This window comes from Biomphalaria glabrata, chromosome 4, assembly GCF_947242115.1.
Source record: "Biomphalaria glabrata chromosome 4, xgBioGlab47.1, whole genome shotgun sequence".
In the NCBI taxonomy this organism is placed as follows: Eukaryota; Metazoa; Mollusca; class Gastropoda; family Planorbidae; genus Biomphalaria; species Biomphalaria glabrata.
Window position 1 is genome coordinate 34,384,839 of NC_074714.1, and position 21,681 is coordinate 34,406,519.

At 33.2% G+C, this 21,681-nt stretch overlaps 1 protein-coding gene across 11 annotated transcripts in view; it reads left to right on the forward strand.

Moving 5' to 3' along the window:
* LOC106070840 (plexin-A2-like) overlaps nucleotides 1-20,224 on the forward strand; it is a 198,503-nt gene extending 178,279 nt beyond the window's left edge. For 10 of the 11 annotated variants that reach the window (XM_056027644.1, XM_056027647.1, XM_056027642.1 and 7 more), the window contains 25 exons: nucleotides 23-119; nucleotides 363-535; nucleotides 1,178-1,326; nucleotides 2,011-2,125; nucleotides 2,917-3,059; nucleotides 3,589-3,765; nucleotides 4,299-4,392; nucleotides 4,944-5,186; nucleotides 5,739-5,894; nucleotides 6,006-6,243; nucleotides 6,356-6,504; nucleotides 6,824-7,014; nucleotides 7,379-7,459; nucleotides 7,643-7,709; nucleotides 7,913-8,059; nucleotides 9,617-9,782; nucleotides 12,626-12,783; nucleotides 12,933-13,023; nucleotides 13,152-13,243; nucleotides 13,601-13,696; nucleotides 13,962-14,128; nucleotides 14,563-14,775; nucleotides 14,884-14,959; nucleotides 15,503-15,577; nucleotides 16,706-20,224. In XM_056027644.1, the coding sequence (XP_055883619.1) occupies nucleotides 23-119; nucleotides 363-535; nucleotides 1,178-1,326; nucleotides 2,011-2,125; nucleotides 2,917-3,059; nucleotides 3,589-3,765; nucleotides 4,299-4,392; nucleotides 4,944-5,186; nucleotides 5,739-5,894; nucleotides 6,006-6,243; nucleotides 6,356-6,504; nucleotides 6,824-7,014; nucleotides 7,379-7,459; nucleotides 7,643-7,709; nucleotides 7,913-8,059; nucleotides 9,617-9,782; nucleotides 12,626-12,783; nucleotides 12,933-13,023; nucleotides 13,152-13,243; nucleotides 13,601-13,696; nucleotides 13,962-14,128; nucleotides 14,563-14,775; nucleotides 14,884-14,959; nucleotides 15,503-15,577; nucleotides 16,706-16,810 (3,459 nt within the window). In that variant the 3' untranslated portion in view covers nucleotides 16,811-20,224. The remainder of the gene's footprint in view (nucleotides 1-22; nucleotides 120-362; nucleotides 536-1,177; nucleotides 1,327-2,010; nucleotides 2,126-2,916; nucleotides 3,060-3,588; nucleotides 3,766-4,298; nucleotides 4,393-4,943; nucleotides 5,187-5,738; nucleotides 5,895-6,005; nucleotides 6,244-6,355; nucleotides 6,505-6,823; nucleotides 7,015-7,378; nucleotides 7,460-7,642; nucleotides 7,710-7,912; nucleotides 8,060-9,616; nucleotides 9,783-12,625; nucleotides 12,784-12,932; nucleotides 13,024-13,151; nucleotides 13,244-13,600; nucleotides 13,697-13,961; nucleotides 14,129-14,562; nucleotides 14,776-14,883; nucleotides 14,960-15,502; nucleotides 15,578-16,705) is intronic. The other variant, XM_056027652.1, reaches the window with a different exon arrangement.
* Nucleotides 20,225-21,681: the final 1,457 nt, after the last annotated feature.

Genomic DNA, 21,681 nt, shown 5'->3' on the forward strand with positions numbered 1-21,681 from the left:
AACTAATTTTGTTTTTCCTCAGTTTAATTACCTAAAGACTATTAGTCGCAAAACTGTTGTCATGGAAATCTTGTGGGGTGATGGCAAACATCCATTAGACAATCCAAGTGGATTACAAAGTAAGGCTTTCTAACTGTAGTTTTATTACATTTCATTGAGTTTCAAATCTTTCTCATTGCCTTCATTGATTCATCAGTTGATAGAATGTAATACTATCCTAACACAGTAGAGACTTGAGAGCTCAGTACTGATCACTCAGTAGAAGGTTAAACAATTCCACTTTGAATTCCTTTCCTAATTGCATCAACTTGCATGTCCACCTGATTTCATCTGCTACTACAAATCTATGACCTGTGTTTTAGTTGAAGTCTACAAATGCTCTGTCATGGCTGGAACTTGCGGTGCTTGCCTAACAGCCGAGGAGAAGTACCAGTGTGTATGGTGTGAGGGAAAAACATGCAAACCTGCAGAATCCTGTCAGAATACCCACAGCCTTCGCAAGGGCAATGTTTGTGATAATCCTCACATCAAGCAGGTACATTTTTAGTCTGGAGAAAAATGATTTATTTTTACAGGTACTCTTAAAAGTCTTGATAATGTAAATAGTGAAGGTTTCATATTGTGAAAGTTTTAAATTTTTCTTGACTGAATACCCTACATCATTAGTTCACATCTCAGAAAACACAATATATTTGTCATTGAAATAATAAAACACTGGCTATATTTAAACTCTAAGTGTATCCATTATTCTAAAATCAAAGTAAAAAATGTAATTATTTTAACTCAGCTAATTAGGTTAGAATTGCTTACATATTTTAAAGTTATATATTGACATTACATGTGATATTAAATATTTTAAAATGTATCAATTATCTTATAAAAGAAAAAAGAAAATTGTAACATAGCCAATAGTCTTTTTTTTTTATTAACATCTTGAAAATATAGGATAAATAGATTTTAGTGATGTATTTACTCTGTAGAATGTTTAAACTATAGTCAATAATGCAATTACTGTGAATTTCTATGACATCGAAATGAATCTCTACAATAAAATTATTATGATATGGAAGGTATCCTACACTTCTCACAATAGAAATATATTGCCAATATTATTATTGTAGTGTAAAAAAATGAATTAAAAAGGGTTTCAGGTTAGTTGTTTTCTTTCTACCAACAGCTGTCTCCCCTATCTGGCCCAGTCGGAGGTGGCACATTACTGACTATAATAGGAGAAAATTTTGTGGCAGCCCAAAATGATCTCAAAGTGACGATCGATGGTGTGATGCAAGTGAATTGTCTTGTTGTAGAGTTCTCTCCTCCTAGCAGGTAGCTACTTGCCCCTTTTTTTTTTTATCATTGACTCATTTTATGTTTTGGCCTTTCAGCACTATAATCCCTTCTGCTTCTAGGCTACAACTTTACTTTTCTGTCTAAAACTGAGTCATTTTCCAACCAGAGGTTTTTGGTGTAAAAATATATGTATACAGCTGGAACTAAGGAAATGAACTAAATAAATGAAGTGCTTGTCTGTTTATGTGAAGGTCTAGGGTTTGAATTGTGTTACTTTTACTTCTGGAGTGTAGCCCTTGAGACCCAGTTGAATGGTTGGCTACATCTTGACAAAAATTATGTCTGTTAACCTCATAATAGTTACATAAATGTTAGGTCATAAAAGGAAATGAGCTCAACATCATTGCTATGCAGTAATGAGTTTCATTTTTAAAAAATTTTATTTCACATTGCCTAATTATGAATTGTGCAAGTAAAGTGTGAATGACATTGTTGACTGAGGTTTACTCTGAAGCAGCATATCCTGGCTATTTTTTCTAGAAGTTTCTCCTGAGTACACTTTATGTATAATAAGTTTTACCTCAATATACAAAACTATTTATCTTTTCATAGATAAGCTTTGTCTTCCAGTAAATTTGATAAATTTTCTCCTAGGTATTCACTCTACAGAACTATGTAAAACTCTGGTTAAGAAAATGTTTATTCAAATTCTTTTTCTAGAATTGTTTGTGAAGTCCAAAGAAGTAATACATACAATCTCACCTTCCAAGGCATTGTCCATGTCTCTGTGGGAAACAGATTCCGTACAGAGTTTCCCCAGAAGTATGAATTTGTGGTAAGTTTAGTTGATACAAGTTTTAGATTCATTATATGTGTGTTATCAATATTAAAATATGTGGAAATTGTTTGGGACTTCTTAACTCAAGAAAAAATCAAGAAACTAGAACAGATGCAACAATAGAGATGTGAGATTTATAATAAATGTATATTCACATTTCACTAGAGTTGACTAGAGCAAAAAGACTAAATTTAGTCAAAAGTAATGTAGCAATAAAACATAAAACATTGAACCAGAAATAACTAATACAAAAACAACAACAACAGGTATTAGTAAATGAGACTAGCTCGAAGTAAAGCCAAATGAGTTCCTTTATTTATAATACTGTCAGCTGATGTGTTTTCATGTTTATTTAAATAAGAACTGTAGAATACCCTAACCCTAGCCCCTAAATTCTCCAATCCTAACATCTAAGTTTCCTAACCCTCATACCTAGTGGTCTTTAAATACCAAATGTGATACCTAGGATCCTTCTGCAGCCTTAACTAACATCAAACAACCTGATAAAATATTCCCACAATGATAAAGGCGCATTTCTCATCCCATATGCTGTAAAAAATGTGTACAAGAACTCTTTCTTTCCTAGTGCCATGGAACAGATTGAATGAATTAATCAATAAACCAATGACATAAGTAGACTTTCATGAACCTGCAGTACTAGATTAACACCTGAAGTTCTTCTTTTTAGGAGAAGATATAAACACATAACACTTGAAACTCTAGAGCTCACATTATGTAAATGTGTCCTATGCCTGTCTTTAATGCCTGTCTTTAATACTTTGTTTCAGAAACCAGATCTGAGAGAAATTTACCCTAAGTTTGGACCCTATGATGGTGGCACAGTAGTGACACTTAGTGGTCTGCACTTGAACTCTGGATCAAACATCTCTGTACACTTTGGAAAAAATAATCCCTGTCGAGAAATCACTAGGTATTGTTGGCTAAAATTCTTTTGTTAGATTAATGGCACTGAGCTAGCTACACCTTAGAGTATATCTGTCATATCAAGATTAATGTCGAACATCATTTTCATTTCTTAAGGAATGAATTTTTTTTCTCTTTAGTTTGAGTGTACCATATTTATGATCTTGATATTTTCCTACAAAATTGTATCTTCTAAAACATTCCCCTTTCAGACCTTGTGATCTATAGGGCAGATGATGTTTAGGTCATCTGTTTCTTTGGCCAACTGTTAACGAGAAGGGTGTCATGTGGGCAGCACAAAGACCGACCGCCTTTACTTTCCCCAACAAAAGTCAGGTACCGTTAAGAGTTGGTGGACTTAAGCGTGCCCTAAAAATCCTGCAGTTCAAAAATCCCATTCTTCACTGAGATTTGAACCTAGGGCCCAAAGTTATGATTAACCACTCTACCACTGCACCCCCATCTACTAAAAGTCTGTTTAGTAATCAAATTTTTAAATAATATCATTTAAACTTTTGTGTGTGTTTGTTCTGTAGGATTGACTTTGCAGCCATTTCCTGCAAGAGCTCACGTGTCAATGAATCTCTTTTCTCAAAGCCTGTTGATGTGTCTGTAACAATTGACAAAACTGCTCTGGATACTAATGGAATACAGTTTCATTATGTGCCAAACCCCAATGTTACTTGGCTCTCAAGGTTACAAGGGTTCAGAAGGTAGGAGCTCTCTTACCCCTGTGTCTCTCAAGCTTGTTTACTGTTCACTAAACAATGTCATGACATGTCATAATGACATTTTATCTGTAGTTATTTAAACATTGAGTCCTCAGTTTAATGAGGAATGCAGTATTTCATGTGGCTACGCAGCCCCAGCTGCGACCTACATCTTTATCACATCCAGCGCAAACATAACAATTTTCCTCTAGTGGTCAATTTATATTTTCTTTTTACCATCTATGACTGTCCTCAGCAGTGGATTTTCTTTTGGCATTCAATGTGTCTCCTGTGCTCTCTTCTATATCAATTAAAGCAAGTTGGCGCCTAAGCTGGTCTTTAAAACATCACACATATCTTATGTAATAGGAATGTTTCTTCATGCCAAGTTTTTACATTGCAGTTATACAGAATACAAATTGGCTAGAATCTGTTTGACCAATGACTTGCCATATTAACTATGTGATTTTATAAATAATCTATTACTATGTAAACAAAATATTAGCATTTTATAACTACTATTCATTTCATTACAGTGGTGGTCTGTCATTGAATGTCTCTGGTCATCACTTAAACAGTGTCCAGTCTCCCTACTTTTTAATCTGGTACAAAGGTGTCCCATACAGTGGGGTAAGTTGCTTTCAATGATCTTCAAGTTTTTTTTTATAAATATATATATTTTTAATGTCTGGGATAGGGCTCAAGAAATGTTTGGTACCCTACCAGATTAAGCCACTCATTGAGAAGCATTTATTTAGCAAATTAAGTCACATGCCCTTTTTACAAAATTGAAAGATTACTATAATTTCTAGTAGTAGGAATATGATTTTAAAAAAAATAAAGTTCTTCTTTCAGACCATGGGGTCTATAGGTTAGATGATGTAAAGGTCATCTGTTTATGTGACCCATGGTTCACAAGGGTGTCATGTGGCCAACACAACGACCAACTGCCTTTGCTTTTTTTCCAACTTATGCGGTTGAAGTCAGAGGTGCCCTAAAGATCCAGAAATTAAAAATCCCAGACTTAACCAGGACTCGAACCTGGGACCCTCTGGTTTGTAATCCAAGCACTCTCAATCACCAACCTTTTTTTTCCTCATTAGTTACTCAACTTTGTTATCTTGACATTTTGTAGAACTGAGTTTCTTCTGATTTGATAATTATCTTTGTTTGGGTTGCAGGCTTGTGCTTTTCCAGTTTCTAGCGCCACCAATATCACCTGTGTGACCCCACTCATACAAGACCTGAATGCTACGTTTGATGGCTATGAAGAGCTAGACTTTGGCTTCAAGATGGATGAAGTCTCTGGCTTGGAAAAACTGACACATATGGGCAAATTTAAGATCTTCCCTGACCCCAACCTTTATGCTTTCAATGATGGCAAGAAAGTACATAAACAAAGTCAGGAAATTTTATTGATCAATGTAAGAAATGTTTGCTTATTTTGTTTTTTCAATGAATGGGATAGATTTTAAAAAATGTTTGCTTTGATTCTTTTCTTGGAAATGTATGGAATGGGGTCAATAGTTCAAGTACTTTCAACCCAACAGCTTGTTAAAAGAGATGGAGATCGAAACAAAATATTTGAGCTAAGCTAAACTGTATTGGTGTCAACTCAACTTTATGGGTGTAACCTAAGCTCAACTTTATGGGTGTGACATAAGCTTTACAGTTCAAGAAATGTTGCTTTACTAAATATATATATATTATATTTAAATTTAGCAGAGGATCGTAACCTAACTATTTGAGTACATTTGTAATTAGCTAGAAAACACAATACAATACATGTTCAATAATAAACTTTTCAAAAATGTCTTCCCTCACAATTACTGCTTTTATTGCTGGCAAAAGAATAATCCCAAACCTGATATGGCCCAGCAAAAAAGCAACAGAACATTGTATGTATATAGTGTGTGTGAATCATTACAGTTAAAAACTTTTTTACCATTCTCTGATTAATATCAAATCTTCTATAGGGAGTCAATTTGATGCCTTTGAAAGAGCTTGACATCAAGGTCTACATTGGGAAAACTGAATGTTTGGTTATGTCTATAAGTAAAATTATCATCACATGCACCTTGCCTCAAAACCTACCAGACACAAGTGATGGAAGTGGATCCCCTGAAGTCATTGTAAGTCATCTTAGTATCATAGTAGCATTGAAACTTTTTCACTTGATAAAGCAGAGCAATGTTTTTCAATTCTATTTCATGTATTTTACTCTTTTTTTTTTTTTTAATTAGGTTCAGATTGGGCAAAACTTGACCTTTAACCTGGGGGTACTGCAGTTTGAGGAACAGGAAGGCTTGACCCAGGAGGCAATGATAGGGATTATTGTTGCTGTAGCTTTGACAGTCGTGTTGATCATCATCGTGGGCATCTGTTGCTACATCAAGGTCAGGCGCAACGATGACATGATGAAGAAAATGAGAAAAGATATGGACCAGCTGGAGTCCCGAGTAGCTAATGAGTGTAAAGAAGGTATGCAGCTCAAGTAGATTTCTTTGTACTAATTCTGAGTTCTACTCCTGCCAGCTCATCAGTTGTTTGACTTATGTTTTAGCTTGTACATTTCTGTCCTGTTGGTTTACAGCTTTTGCAGAGCTCCAGACGGACATGACAGAGCTGACCAGTGACCTCTCAGGTGGATGCTCTATACCATTCTGGGACTATAGGACTTACTGTATGAGAGTCTTGTTTCCTCCTGAATGTAATGATCATCCTGTAATCAAGGAATTAGAGGTCAGTACCAAGGAAAGGAAAAACAAAATCAAAGTTACTTTTTTTTTAACTTTGTAATAGTAAAATGATTTTATTATAGCCTTTTACAAAACATTTTTAAAATATGAGTTTAAAAATAAAGGAATAATAATATAATATTAAAAATATAAGTACTTTTGAAAATTGTTGGTTGTTTTTTTTTTTATAAATGCCTTTGTTTATGTCATGTTATGGTGGTCATTAATGTTTATTACACAAATTTATTAGTTTCTTTAATATTTTTTTTACCATTCCTAATAATTTTTAGTTGCCAACTTTTTTTCCCCCTTTTTTTTGTCAGCTTGACTATCGCCATAAAGAAGATCTAGAAAAAGGTCTGAAAGCTTTCTTCAATTTGATCCGCAACAAAACATTTCTCTTGATCTTTGTGCGTACATTAGAAAACAATCAAGACTTTACAATGAAGGAAAGAGTGAATGTTGCTTCTCTTCTATCTGTCAGTCTACAGACTCAGATGGAGTATGCCACAGAGTAAGTTGCTCCACACAAAAGCAATGTTATACTCTAATTAAGTTACTTTTGTCAAACTATAAGATTTTGATATTTGTACTTTTTCATGGTATAAGACAGTGTTGGCCAACTCTTGTGGGCCAAATAAATTTCTGATACATTTGTCATGAGCCAGCTCACAAAAAAAAAATTGTCCATCTCAATGGAACCAAGCCTCAGTCTCTTTGACTTCATTGTGCACTATGGACAGGAGTTCAGAGGGCCACGTAGCATTGACTCACGGCCAGATGTGACCCTCAGGCTCTAGTTCGGGTATCACTGCTCTAACTTTTCAGTTCAAAAAAATCTAGTTGAATATTAAGTGGTTGCTCTTTGTGTGTTTCAGAATTTTAAAAACATTGCTGGCTGAGCTGATAGAAAAAACAGTGGAGAATCCTAAAGTTCACCCTAAGCTTCTATTAAGAAGGTGATCATCCTTTTACGACACTTTATATGTGAATGTGTTGCTTTGATACACATAGGCATGTGGTGTAAAAACCAAATGTACATGTTTTTGCGTTGACTTAGTTTACATATAATTATATTATTTGTTAGAAATAAATGTTGCCTAATCTATATTAACTCATTTTATCCTGGTCTCATTTAATAGAAATGAGTCTGTGGCAGAGAAGATGTTAACAAATTGGTATACATTCCTTTTGTATAAATTTTTGAAGGTAGGTTTTCAACTGAGTAATGCTAGAAATCTATTTTACAGTGCCCTTTATTCTATGAGCAGTGTACTCCTTTTTGCTTATTTAGTTGTGTAGGCCTACTTTAATATACTTTGAATGTAATCTTGCCTTTGAATCAGTCAACAATGTTGAATGTAGATTTCTAAAACCTCAATTTGAAGACTTGTTACTGTTCTGTACTTCAGGAATGCGCTGGCGAGCCATTGTTCATGTTGTACAATGCTATCAAACAGCAAGTTTCCAAAGGGCCCGTTGATGCTGTTACCAGTGAGGCTCGCTACTCACTGAGTGAGGACAAACTGATCAGGCAACAAGTCACATTTAAATCAATAGTGAGTACATCAGAATCTTAGAGGTGGCATATTCTAATATTGACCTAACCAAGGTTAAATTGCATTTATGTTTAATGTTTCCATTTTATGTCACATCTGTAATCTATAAGATAACATGGGGATTCCATAATAACTTTTCATTTATTATAACACCTAATATTTTGAGTTTTTACTAAGCATATATCAAGTCATTCTGTGGCAGAAATAAGTACAAAAATAGTACTAGTCAGACAGAATGAGTTGATATAAGCTTTGTAAAGAAGTGAAACTTGTTAGAGCAAAGCCTTTTTGGGATTATGTATGGAAATTAGACCGCAGGCACCTGATATCCAACTTATATGATTAATAATAATCTTTATTCTCCTAGAGGCAATTTGTTTTAAAATTGTGCATTTTAAAAAAAAACATGATTAGAGCAAACATTTCTATAATGTTCAAAGCGTATTGACCTTTAACTGGTTTGATTGATTCTCTACTTGAAGTCTACACTAACCAGTTCACCTACGATGAAACTATTTTAAGTCTACACTAACCAGTTCACCTAGATGAAACTGCTTTAAGTCTACACTAACTAGTTCACCTAGATGGAACTGCTTTAAGTCTACACTAACCAGTTCACCTACGCTGAAACTACTTTAAGTCTACACTAACCAGTTCACCTAGATGGAACTGCTTTAAGTCTACACTAACCAGTTCACCTAGATGGAACTGCTTTAAGTCTACACTAACCAGTTCACCTAGATGAAACTACTTCAAGTCTACACTAACCAGTTCACCTATGCTGAAACTACTTTAAGTCTACACTAACCAGTTCACCTAGATGAAACTACTTTAAGTCTACACTAACCAGTTCACCTACGATGAAACTACTTTAAGTCTACACTAACCAGTTCACCTAGATGAAACTACTTTAAGTCTACACTAACCAGTTCACCTAGATGGAACTGCTTTAAGTCTACATTAACCAGTTCACCTAGATGGAACTGCTTTAAGTCTACACTAACCAGTTCACCTAGATGAAACTACTTTAAGTCTACACTAACCAGTTCACCTAGATGAAACTATTTTAAGTCAACACTAACCAGTTCACCTACGATGAAACTACTTTAAGTCTACACTAACCAGTTCACCTAGATGGAACTGCTTTAAGTCTACACTAACCAGTTCACCTAGATGAAACTACTTTAAGTCTACACTAACCAGTTCACCTAGATGAAACTACTTTAAGTCTACACTAACCAGTTCACCTAGATGGAACTGCTTTAAGTCTACACTAACCAGTTCACCTAGATGAAACTACTTTAAGTCTACACTAACCAGTTCACCTAGATGGAACTGCTTTAAGTCTACACTAACCAGTTCACCTAGATGGAACTGCTTTAAGTCTACACTAACCAGTTCACCTAGATGGAACTACTTTAAGTGTACACTAACCAGTTCACCTACGATGAAAATGCTTAAGGTGCTACCTTGCCAAGTGATCAACCGAGCAAAAAAAAATAGAAACTCTTGAAATTGTTTATTTTTGCTAAAGTTGCATGTCTGACTCTGTTTCAGGTACTTCATGTGATGGACATTGATGTAGACAGGTGTTCTCAACCCACTCACCAAGTCAAGGTGCTAGACTGTGATACCATCTCACAGGTGAAAGAAAAAATATTAGACTCCATGTACAAGTCTGCACCCTTCAGTAGTAGGCCACCTAAGGAAGAATTAGAGCTTGGTAAGTTCTGTTCCCACCAACATCTCATAACCTGGGAACATTCACTAGCCTTGGGTCTCATAGCCTGGGGAACATTCACTAGCCTTAGGTCTCATAGCCCTGGGAACATTCACTAGCCTTGGGTCTCATAGCCTGGGGAACATTCACTAGCCTTGGGTCTCATAGCCCTGGGAACATTCACTAGCCTTGGGTCTCATAGCCCTGGGAACATTCACTAGCCTTGGGTCTCATAGCCTGGGGAACATTCACTAGCCTTGGGTCTCATAGCCCTGGGAACATTCACTAGCCTTGGGTCTCATAGCCCTGGGAACATTCACTAGCCTTGGGAGCAGTTACTAGCCTTGGGAATATCTCATAGCCTTGGGAACATTCACTAGCAAACCACCACCACCCCCCCCCCCCAATGAACTCTTTGACCATTGGATACTACAGCGTGTATTTAAACAAGCAACAGTTTCATATAATAGAAACACATTAAAATAGTTTTAATAGGTGAAATATCAGTCAGTGTTTTGTGATAGTCAGCCTTAAAATTAAATTTTGTTATTGTGTCAGTGTACTTTATAGATCTGATAAAGAACTACTGGGAGGATAATTGTTAACAATGTTAGAAACATTTCTTTTTTCTGCTCTTTTTTTAGATCTGTCCTTAAATTCCTTAAACATGAAATCAAACAAATCTTACAGTTATTTGCCACTTTCTTTGAATAATTCATTTGATTCCTGTTTTTGTTAGGATTTCATAACATCAAGAAGAGTTATCTCCATTTTAGCTGCATAAATTCAATATAAGCAAATGATACAAAAGTCACATTTAATTATCTTTTACAAGAAAGTGGAGTTATGGATTATAATGAATTAAAAAAAAATTCTCTTCATTGCCAGGTGAAATAGGGCAGTCAATGTCTTTTTCTCAATTATTTATCAGTATTGATAGTTTTTATGGATTAATGATGAAATTAAATTTCCATCCAACGAGTCAAATTATTATATTTCTGCATGTAATTTTGTAAGAGTTATGTAACATAAATATTTATTCTGCTTCTGGCAGCAATACAGATAGATAGATATAACAATAAAAACTGTATCTTGAAGTCTTAAAACATGTTTCATGTCTGGAAATATTTTAATCTCTTTTTTTTGCATGTATGTCTTTGTTGTTGTTTTGTTTTGTTACATTTAGTTTCTATTTCTACTTTTATTTTTTGCATGTCAGAGCTGTTGGGTAAGCCAAAACAATTAAATCTTATTTTAACAATTTTGAAATAAATTGTTTAAGGAAAATTAAAAATGTTACTTTTTTTTAATGATTCTGTAATTAATTTTTAAAAAATTGCCTTTACCAGTTCTTTAAAAAAAATGTAAAATTATGTATGACAAATGATAAAATTACACAATTAAATTCATTTGTTAACTAAATGACATAAAATGCTTTGCTATTAAAGGAATTCGTTTTTATAGAAATAGAAATTATAGAAATTTCCATACATCACAATTGAAGTTAAAATAAGATTGAAAATGCAAAATCTCTTTAAGTAATTGTTACTCATTTCAGCTTTAAGCTGGTTTACTTTACCCCCTTTTTATTTTATTTCCAGAACAATAGAGAACATGATATTAGTTGGTTTATATTTTAATTAGACTACAGTTGATTCTGGTTAATTGGATCACTTAGGGTCAATTTTAGTATTTCTTATGTTTTAATATAAACATTGTCTATGTTACAATAATAAGCATATTTTATAATACTTTCAGTAATGAAACCTCACATTTTTTATGTGAAATACAGATACATATGGATAAGAACTCATTTTCTGTGACAAACATTATTCATTGAAAAATCCATGTGCTTATTCTTGAAAGCAATTCACACATTTAAGTATTATTCAGTTTGCAAAACTAACTGCAGTGTCAACAAAAATGTGTCACTTAAGTCCATGGGTTTTAAGAACCAGTGTGATGTGATCGTTTTTTTTTTTTTTTTTTGACAGATGGCTTTTTATCAAAATCATCACAGATATCTATTACAGCAATGGGACTGACTTCATTTCCCTCAGGCATTTGTCACATTCTGTATTGTCAATATTAATTAACTTGTAATGGACTCCTCATCAATTTTCTTGGCTTCTGATGCTTTCTTGTGTTTAGTTGCAATTCAAGCCAAAAATCTTGATTTGATTTGGCAGTATTGAACTCTAGTAATGTCTTCATAATTTTTTCATCTTGTGATGTTCCACATTTTTGTCCAGAGAGAAAGATGGTACTTAATTTTTCTTAGTTGCTTGTTCAGATCAAATGGAATTTAATATCCTTACAAAAGCAATATTAATATTGCATAGTAGAAATTGTATCAGCTTTGTAGGATAGGGAGTAATTAGGAATAGGAGGTTGTTTGACTAACTAATGGTCCAATTAAATGGATTTAACTGTAAATAAATGTATATAGGTCTAAAAAAAAGATACATGTGTGTGTTTGTCTTGTATTTAGTTTATTGCATGCTTTTTTTTTTTTTGTAGCATCCAGTTTTAAATTGTGACTTTGGTCATTTTAGAGTTGATTATTTCAGACTATTCACTATAATGGTGTTCAATTTTTAATTTTTTGTTTATAACTCTAACTTAAAAAAACATATAATGTATTTACTACGAAAGTACATCGTTAAATCAAAGTTACAGAACTTGTATATTAATGTGAACTAATTAATTATTTCTAACTCAGAGTACCATTGTCACAATGATTAAAACTGAATTTGACTCCTGGGTTTGTTTTGGTCTTAATTTGAGTTGTTTTTCTTTTCTTTTCTTTTATTCCGTTTCTTCCATTTGGCCTTGAACTGGAACAGTTTTATTTGATCTGCCAGAGTGGCTGGGAGAAAAATCCTCAATTCCTCTCAAAATATTTCCAACTAAAGACACCAAGAGAATGGTGCTTAGTGATGAAGACCATACCACTAAGATGGAGAATGACTGCAAGCGCCTTAACACCCTCAGCCATTATAAGGTAGGCAATCTCTACTTTCAAAGTTGTTTTTTCTTGTACATTTCATTAGATTCACTTTTGAATTGAACTTTCATTAAAGTATGCCTTTGTGACTATTTCTAAATGTCTTAAAGGTTTGCGTCATGTGAGGACTATTTCTATTTCTCCAGGTCCCTGATGGGGCATATGTTGCCTTACATCCCAAACAAACCTCCATGTATAATATGAGTTATGTTCCAGACAAACACAAATATGGTAGTGGTAAGTAGGCCTACTGTCAAGTCAAATACGTTTTTGAAATGGTAACATAGAAACCTTTCTTCTAAGTGCTAGCATTTTGTTTATTCTACTGACACTCCTTACTTATAGGTTTTGCTCTTTCCCCACAGAAAACTCATTTTACAACAGAAGTCCTTCTTTAAATAGAACTTTAAATGGTCCACTTTTAGCTAATGATTCAGATTGTAAAGTCTATCACTTGGTAAGTTTAAATCTTGATTTTATATGAATTGTGTGATTTTTTGTTTAGTGGCATAAACTGTTTTGCTACCTGAGAGAGCTGGAGTTTGAATTCTGTGGACTACGAATTTTGTATTTGAGACTTAAAAGTGGTGTTGTGTTTTTGCTGAGCATATAGAAACAGCATTGAAAACTCTCTCAGATGCCCCCTTCCCTCACAGTGCACTGAGCGCACAATAGGAGCTAGGAACACATGCTATACAAAGCTATAATGACAATAATTGTCCTAACCTCATAAAAGTATTTCTTTGTTAGAAGTAACTAGTGCTATTTCATGTAGCAATTAATAGTAAATAAAACATGATGTGTATTTGTTTAGGTGCGGCATCATGATGTTGATTCCAATAATAAAGAAGGTGAAAGAGGAAGCAAGTTAGTGTCTGAGATCTACCTGCCTAGGTTACTTGTCACTAAAGTAAGTTAAGTCTTGCATAGATTAATTTGTTTCTTAGAAGTGAATATATTATATTTATTGTAATGCCATTGTATTGTATTAATATCTTATCAATTAGCTTTCTTACTGTATTGAAAATATCACTTTACAATTTTTGTTCTTTATTTATTTATGTTTATACAGCTTTTGATGTGATTTACTTTGTCCTTTCCAGTGGTGAAGAGATCACTGTGTGAACAAAAAATGAATTACTGATTAAAATTTTTTGTGCTTTGTTTTTCCCCAGGGTACTTTGCAGACATTTGTGGATGATTTATTTGAGCGGATATTTAGTACAGCCCACCGTGGCACAGCCCTGCCCTTAGCCATCAAGTATATGTTTGACTTCCTTGATGATCAGGCTCTGCATCACAATATGTCTGAAGAGGTGGTTCATACCTGGAAATCCAACAGGTACAGTAGTGAAGATCTGTCTGCAACTTTCTCTTCTGTTGTGATTCTACAGAAGGATTATAGGCATCACATTTAAAGACTGCATCACAAATGCAATGACATTCAGGAAACGGTATCAGGAAAAAGAAGAGGCAGACAGAGAAAGCAATGTGAAGACAACATAAAGGAAGAGACGAGCCTGCCAAGGCAAAAGACAGAGAGGAATGGAGAAACAAATTGTGCCCCAAAGGTCTTACAGACTAAGGGATAGGGGAAGTTGAAATTAGAAAAAACAAACATACATAATCATACTACACATTTAAGTTATTTCCTCCCTTATTGTAACACTGAATATGATCATTAGAATCAATAGATATGTCACGTTTTTCTCTTAATTATTGCTTGGTACTTTTTTTTTAATTTTATTTTTCTTTACTGTTTTCTCTGTCTTGCAGTCTTCCATTGAGGTTCTGGGTGAATGTGATCAAGAATCCAAACTTTGCCTTTGATATCTACAAATCCAACATTGTTGATGCATGTCTGACAGTGATAGGTCAGACCTTCATGGATTGCTGCTCTACTCTGGAGCACAAGCTGACTAAAGATTCACCCTCTGGCAAACTTCTCTATGCCAAGGATATTCCTAAGTACAAACAGTGGGTCGCCAGGTAAATATTTCTTTGTGTTTACAAAAATTCAAAAGATATTTAGATGTCTTTCAATGTAATGATTTTATTTTAAAGATTTAAGTGAAAATGACATTTTTTTATCAACAGATACTATCAAGATATCAAAATTATGCCAGCCATTAGTGACCAAGATATGACTGCTATGTTAGCTGAAGAATCTCGGGTAAGTAATCTCCAGGAAGGGATAAAAACAATTTAAAATCATGCTGCAAAGTACTTCAAAGCCCTCAGTGCAGCGTTTTAGTAAGTATCTGCTTGTGTTAGAAAAATTTATTAGCAGACCTGGAATAAATCAGATTGATGCTGTATCCTGTAATGTTCTACTTGTGTAAGGCATACATTTGATGTGCTTCCTTTTTCTGTAACTCCCCACAATGTCTTCATTTGCATCAGATGTGACAAAATGTGTAGATAAAACTTAAGTCTGCTTATCCCTACTGCAGGACAATGTCTTTTACTATTTACTGTGTGAATACAGAAGACTGGACAATTCCCAATACAATGTATTTAAAATTATATTGCTTCATGATTCAAGCACTCTTCTGTATAAATAAAGACTGTTTATTATTCATAATTTGCTCATTTAATTTTAAAATCATACAGGATTTTTTTTAAATATATTTTAAACTATTCTTATTTAACATGTTGTTTTAATTGCTTATTATACTAGACCTAAATCTCTAAATAATTGATCTTTCTTCCACAGAGCCACCAGAATGAGTTCAATACAAATGCTGCCTTGTTAGAGTTGTATAAATATGTGAAAAAGTATTATGATGATGTAAGTGAACTGGAGTTCTTTTCAACAGATTTTTTTGTTACAACATATTTATATGCTTTTTTTATGCTTACATAAATATATGTATGTTATGTTATATGTTATACATAGTTGAATCTGGTTACTAGGCCGCATTGGGGTGCAATCATTTCATTATAGATATATAGAAATAATAGGGCTTCTTCAGTCTTGAAAGAATGAATCATTAGTTTAGATTCTCTGCTAAATAATATGAGGAGCATTCATGAGACCCCCACTAACTAAAGTCTATTTAAAGAAGTTCCAACCATCCTTCAGAAAAATAGGCTATGACTACTTATGGCGGCAGAAGAATGGTTGGACTGGCAACAAGATTTCATTTGAAAAGTTCTAGAGTTAACAAATCCAAGCCTCAGCAATATCGTTGCATTATTTAGCCACAAAGTTTCTGTGTTAAGGTGTTGAATACCAGTTTGGAACCAGTTTGAGTGTACAATATAAAATGATTTCAAGTCATTCATTTCATTTCTTTTTTTTTCCTTCTTACCTTTTCGGTGATATGGCCGCCTCACTTGAGTTTTGGAAATTAAAATGGCATGCAGGCTGAATAAAGTTGGGCATCACTGCCTTCTGACATTAGTTATTAGAAATCTGTATAAAGAAATTAATTTTCAGAAATAGAAGTGCATGAAGCTGAAACCTGACAATATTAATGATAATTATTTTTGTTAAATAAGTAATACTTAAACCTGTCACTACAATAAAACTGAGGTCATGATCTTTTGAAGTCAGTGTGTCCAACTACTTTCATTTTAATTTCCCAATATTTATAGCTGTCTTTTAAAAGAGAAGGGGTACCATGGATGCTTTGAAACAAAAAATGCCTAATTTGTATTCTTCTTTGGAAAGTTTAGCAGGAAAGTTTACCCCCTCATCTAAAAGTAGTCAATGCTTTACTTAAGTTATAAAATTATATTGAAGTCCATATCTGGCCCACATTCAAAAAAGAAAAGAATGTATTTTTATGTAGTTGTTGCTTGACAAAAACTACTTGTATATCATTTCTTACCTTAAAAGAAGTATTTTCATTTCTTTTGGCCAGTTCGTATCATTTCTTAACTTATAAGAAGTATTTTCATTTCTTTTGGACAGATTGTAAATGCATTGGAAGACGATGAGTTTGCTAAAAAAAGCAAACTAACCTACAAGCTGGATCAAGTCTCTACCTTGATGGAAGGAACCACCACAATTTGCTGACAACAATCTTAAGGACTGAACTCATTGCTTGATTCACTTTTATTTACATTTTTAAACAACCTTTTTTTTTGTCTTGACAACCCAGTCAATGCAAACCAGTTGTGTTAGGTTTTTTTGGGTTTATTTGTTTTTACATTTTTACACAATTTTTTTGTATCAACAATCTCATGTCCACTACACAGCCTACAAGTTCTCAGTGGACCAAATTATGCTGTTGTCCAGCTGTTTCTTTGATTATGCAAGTCTTTGCTTCAATACACAATGAATGCTATATAGAGTTTCTTATAGTTATGGTGAAGCACATATCATGTAGTTTCCAATCAAAAGTCTTCTTCTGGCATTAACCCAGGTCATTGGTTCTAGTGATAGTGATAACCATCTGTAAATAAAAATCCTGTGAGTACTGAGTACACACATCTAACATGTTCTTTGTTTTACAAACATGATTTTTTTTAAAGCAATAAACATGTATCTTTTACACATAGAACAGAGTGAAAGGCCTAATAATGGGGAGGCTCATTTTATTGATATAGTAGAGTGGTTTTAAGTTTTATTCCAACATTTTATTTGTGTACCTTGAACCTTCAACAATTTCAACTTGGAAACATTATATAGAGTTGTAGGTTGCTTTACACTAGACATGAAATAGAGTTAATACTGTAATAGATTCTATACACTCAAATATAGGACAATTTAATCTACAAGATGTTTAAGTTCAATTATATAGATCTATATTTTTAATGTATTTCATTGTATTACTGTAGTATGGCATTTTTATACAAAGGTGAATTCAAAATAACTATTTTTTTAATAGTTGGAAGGAGAAGTTTAAATTTATTTTTTTTTCAATTGCCAAGGGTTTGCTAAATTATAAGTCACTTTTTGTAAATCTACATAGTGTATCCAAGTTTCTATACATTCAAATTGAGTGTTATTTTGTTCATATCATACAATGTGTTCTTTCTGAATTGTAGTCTGTTTCTCTAGTTGTGAATAGACTGTTTCTCATTTTTTTTTTTTAATGGAAAATTTAATTTTTTGTGTATAACACATTTTTATGTAGTGTTAGATTGTATAGCGAGACTATTGAACAGCCTTCAGTATAATGAGTATCAGTTTTAATGTGTTGTGATTGTCAGTTCAGTACATTTACCAAGCAACAAGTCAAACAAACCTTTCTTTTCCTCACACGATGGCCTTTGCGTACAACAGCCTCATTGTTTGTAAAGTGCAATTAATTTGTTTGATTTACTTTGTCTGGGGTTTTGGTTTTGGTCTATTTCTTCAGGCAGCTTCACTCTTTTCCATTTCTTTTTTTTTTTGTATTTTTGTTCACAGCTTTTCATTTTTTTTTTTTTTTTGCAGCTTTAATTGAGTAGCTTTTAGTCTATATGCAGTTGTCAAGACTCCTAATGGTATTTGACCACAGCTTACTGTAAGTGGTGTGCAGTTTACTTTAGTAAAATATTTTGATCATAAGTCCCAAATAGCTATGTTTAATATGATCGATCTTGTGTATGTTATACCAGTCCAATAGTTGGCCAGCCTACTTTAATTCACCAGTTAATGTCATTTATTTAGACTAGATTTAACCTATTCTCAACTTTTCTTCAGTCAGTTAATCAATGTGAAATATTCAAATTATCATTTTGTGTTAACGATCTTTTTTATATAAAAAAAAAAAAACAGCATATACTAAAAGAGAGGAGACAGATAACATGGCTTTGTTTCAGATTTTGTTGACGTTTTTAATTAACATGTTTTCTTCAAATAGTGGCCTAATTTTGATATCTTTGTATTTCCACCATGGTCACTGTTTTTTTGTGTTCATTTGACGAGAAACATACAAAATATGTTGAGTTTATATTTTGTGGCACACTGTAGTATTGTATCATACTGTGTGCTAGGTTCACTTTCATTCACTTCACATTGGAGACTTGATAGTTTCAGGTCTGAATGTCAGAGTGTGATATTTTCATGATTGTTCATATTTATTCATTTCTTTGATTCAAAAACAAGAATTACTGTGTGTGATTGTGTGTATATAAGAGTGACTGTGATTCCAACAAAACTGAATGCAAAGATTGATTGTGTTGTTTTAATATACCTGTACCCTTGATGGACTTAAAATACAATTCCTTTACATATTTGACTCTAGCATTTTTAGCTATGGTTTGTATTTCATGATTAGTCAATGTATTTTGAACTATTCTATGTAGAGTCTCAACAGATTCTCCACATCAGAAGGACTGATTCAATTTTGTGCTTATCAGCCAGTCGTGTTAATCTGATTACATTTTGTCATGTTTTATCTCTATTTCATGGTCTATAAATGATGGTCAGTCAGTACTTAGTGAAACTATTGCCATTGAAAACAGTATATGCTAGTTGAACAAAGGATCTCTAGCCAAAATATTGAGGATGAATTAATGTGTATGATTTTCTAAATCTGATGTTCTGAGTGATTCGGGACTTTGTGGTGCTGTGTTTCTACCCAGGGACTCTGTGGTGCTGTGTTTCTACCCACTATTTGGAAAGTCCAAACTAGTCTCAACTTATTTCATTTTAGAAGTTTACGTTTAGTGACAAGAATGCTTTCCACAACACAGTTTCTAATAGTGTCCACTCCTATGCAGCTAATAGTAAGACTCACTCATTCCTTAAAAAAAAATGTTTTTTTTAGACAAAAAGGAACAGCTATTACAGTTATAAAGCAATCAGTTGTGATAAATCATAGAAGAATGAAATGATACGATGTGAGTATCTTGAGTGTAGAAATACATAGTGCTTTTATTATTATCCTGCTAATTTTTTCTCTGACAATTGAGTAGATTTTCTTCCTGCCTAGCTTTGAATTACAAATAAATGTTTCTATCATTTCTATAGTATACTTTCAAGCATCTTGAAGTATTGGTTGACAGTTCATCAGAATATTTTAAGACTGTCTATCTTAGAATACATGCATAAAATGAAATAGCTTATTTTCATGTCTGAGATATTTTGTATGTATTAGTGTGATGTTTATCTTCTAAGCAATCGCGTGTGTGTGTTTTATTAATAAGAATGCATAGGTTGATATTATTTAGGTTCGATGTTTTGAGCGTTGATGCTACTGAAAGCAGTGGTAAAATAAACTTGAGTGTTGATATTTATGAAAGCAATATGAATGAAGACAACTGGAAAGTTGTTTCTATTAACTGAAGCAATGTTTTAGTGTAGATAGACATGTAAGCAATATGACGAGTGGTGGTAGTGTTAAAAGCAATGCTCGGAATGCTGAAATGAATGAAAGCTATAGAGTGGATGTTTAGATGGTTGCTGCATAATTTTTATATCTATATATAAAAGAAATTGTCTAAACTTGTGCATGATTTGTAAATAATGCAATCAAAACAATTAAAAAAAACAAATGAGGATTGGAGCGTCAGTTTTTCATTCCTTATGTCTTGCCTATTGAAGTCATTAATTCTATCAGTATCAGTTGGTGACAAATTGTATTATCAAGATGCTTAAGAATCCTACAAAATGTAAGTCAGTATAATCATTTGAAATAGTTTATTGTTAATATTTCTGTTGAGCTTGACATCATCTAAATTCCTTGGAGTCCATCGAAGACTGGGGTTTTACTATTTCATGATTTTTAGGGCGCCCCATAAATTCACCCAACCTGAAATTAGTTGAGGAAAAGTAAAGGCGGTTAACCATATGCCACAGAAACATATTACCCTTAAAACATCGCTTTTCTTATAGATGGGCAGGTCTGAAAGAGGTTCTTTATTTACAGTCAATATAACCATCAATACTAAAGAGCAGAAAGTAAGGCGTATGTATGTGTATATGTCCCGCATAGAAATCAAAACCGTTTAAACCAATCTTGATAAAACTTGGAATAAATGTTTCTTAGATCATGGCGAAGACCGTAGTGTATGTTTAATGTACATTACACAACTGGAGGGCCTTTAAAATAGACAAGAAAATACCTAATTGTATCTCTATTTAAGTACGAAACTTTTAACAGATCGTGTAAACCCGTTTTCACAGTATTTTATATTGAACCCCAAGAACCCCCCCCCCCTGGCTACGCCCATGACCTGATTTCTCCAAGCAGCCTTTGTAAAATATTGGTCCTAAATAATGCTATGTTTATAAACGAAAAATCGCATGGCTGCATTAGGATGAATGTACGTGTTAGTTCAATATATTTTATATTACTAGGTAACTATAAATAACCGCATAAATAGATGTAAGTTTAATTTTTTTTTCTGTTAGATAAAGTCATGTGGCAAATTTTTGTTTATATCCTAATTCTAAAAAGGAATAATAAAAGAATTATACAGTAAAAATAATCACTAAGTTTTTCTTTTAATAGTTTTGAAAGTCTAATTGAGTTTGTGTTTTTGCAGATGTACACAAGCTACACTATGAGTCAGTCCATCTCTTCTGACTATTTAGAAATGAGAGTAAAAATGTAGGCTTCGATATTTTTAGCTTCGCGTCTGACACATATATAAATTTTATGTTCAGCAACAAACCCTATTTCATCATTTTTTATAATAATTTTTTAACGAAAGACTTTGCTTTGGAACATTTGGAATTCATACCAAATTTCTCAGTACAAGAATAACGATTGAGATGAGTTCTCAACACAAATATTCTTTTCCAATCCGCCTTTTTTCAATCTTCACTCAATCTGCAATTTTTCTAGTTAAATTTGGGACTATAGCTCACAATTTATGCTTGAAACCTAAAATTGCAAAAAAAAAATTAGAGTAGAATCTACTTGGCCCACTTATTTTCTCCTCCAACTTCAGAATTTTTTTTTAGAGCTTTAAATTATAGTTCTGTAACAAAACAAAGTTACAAACATGCCT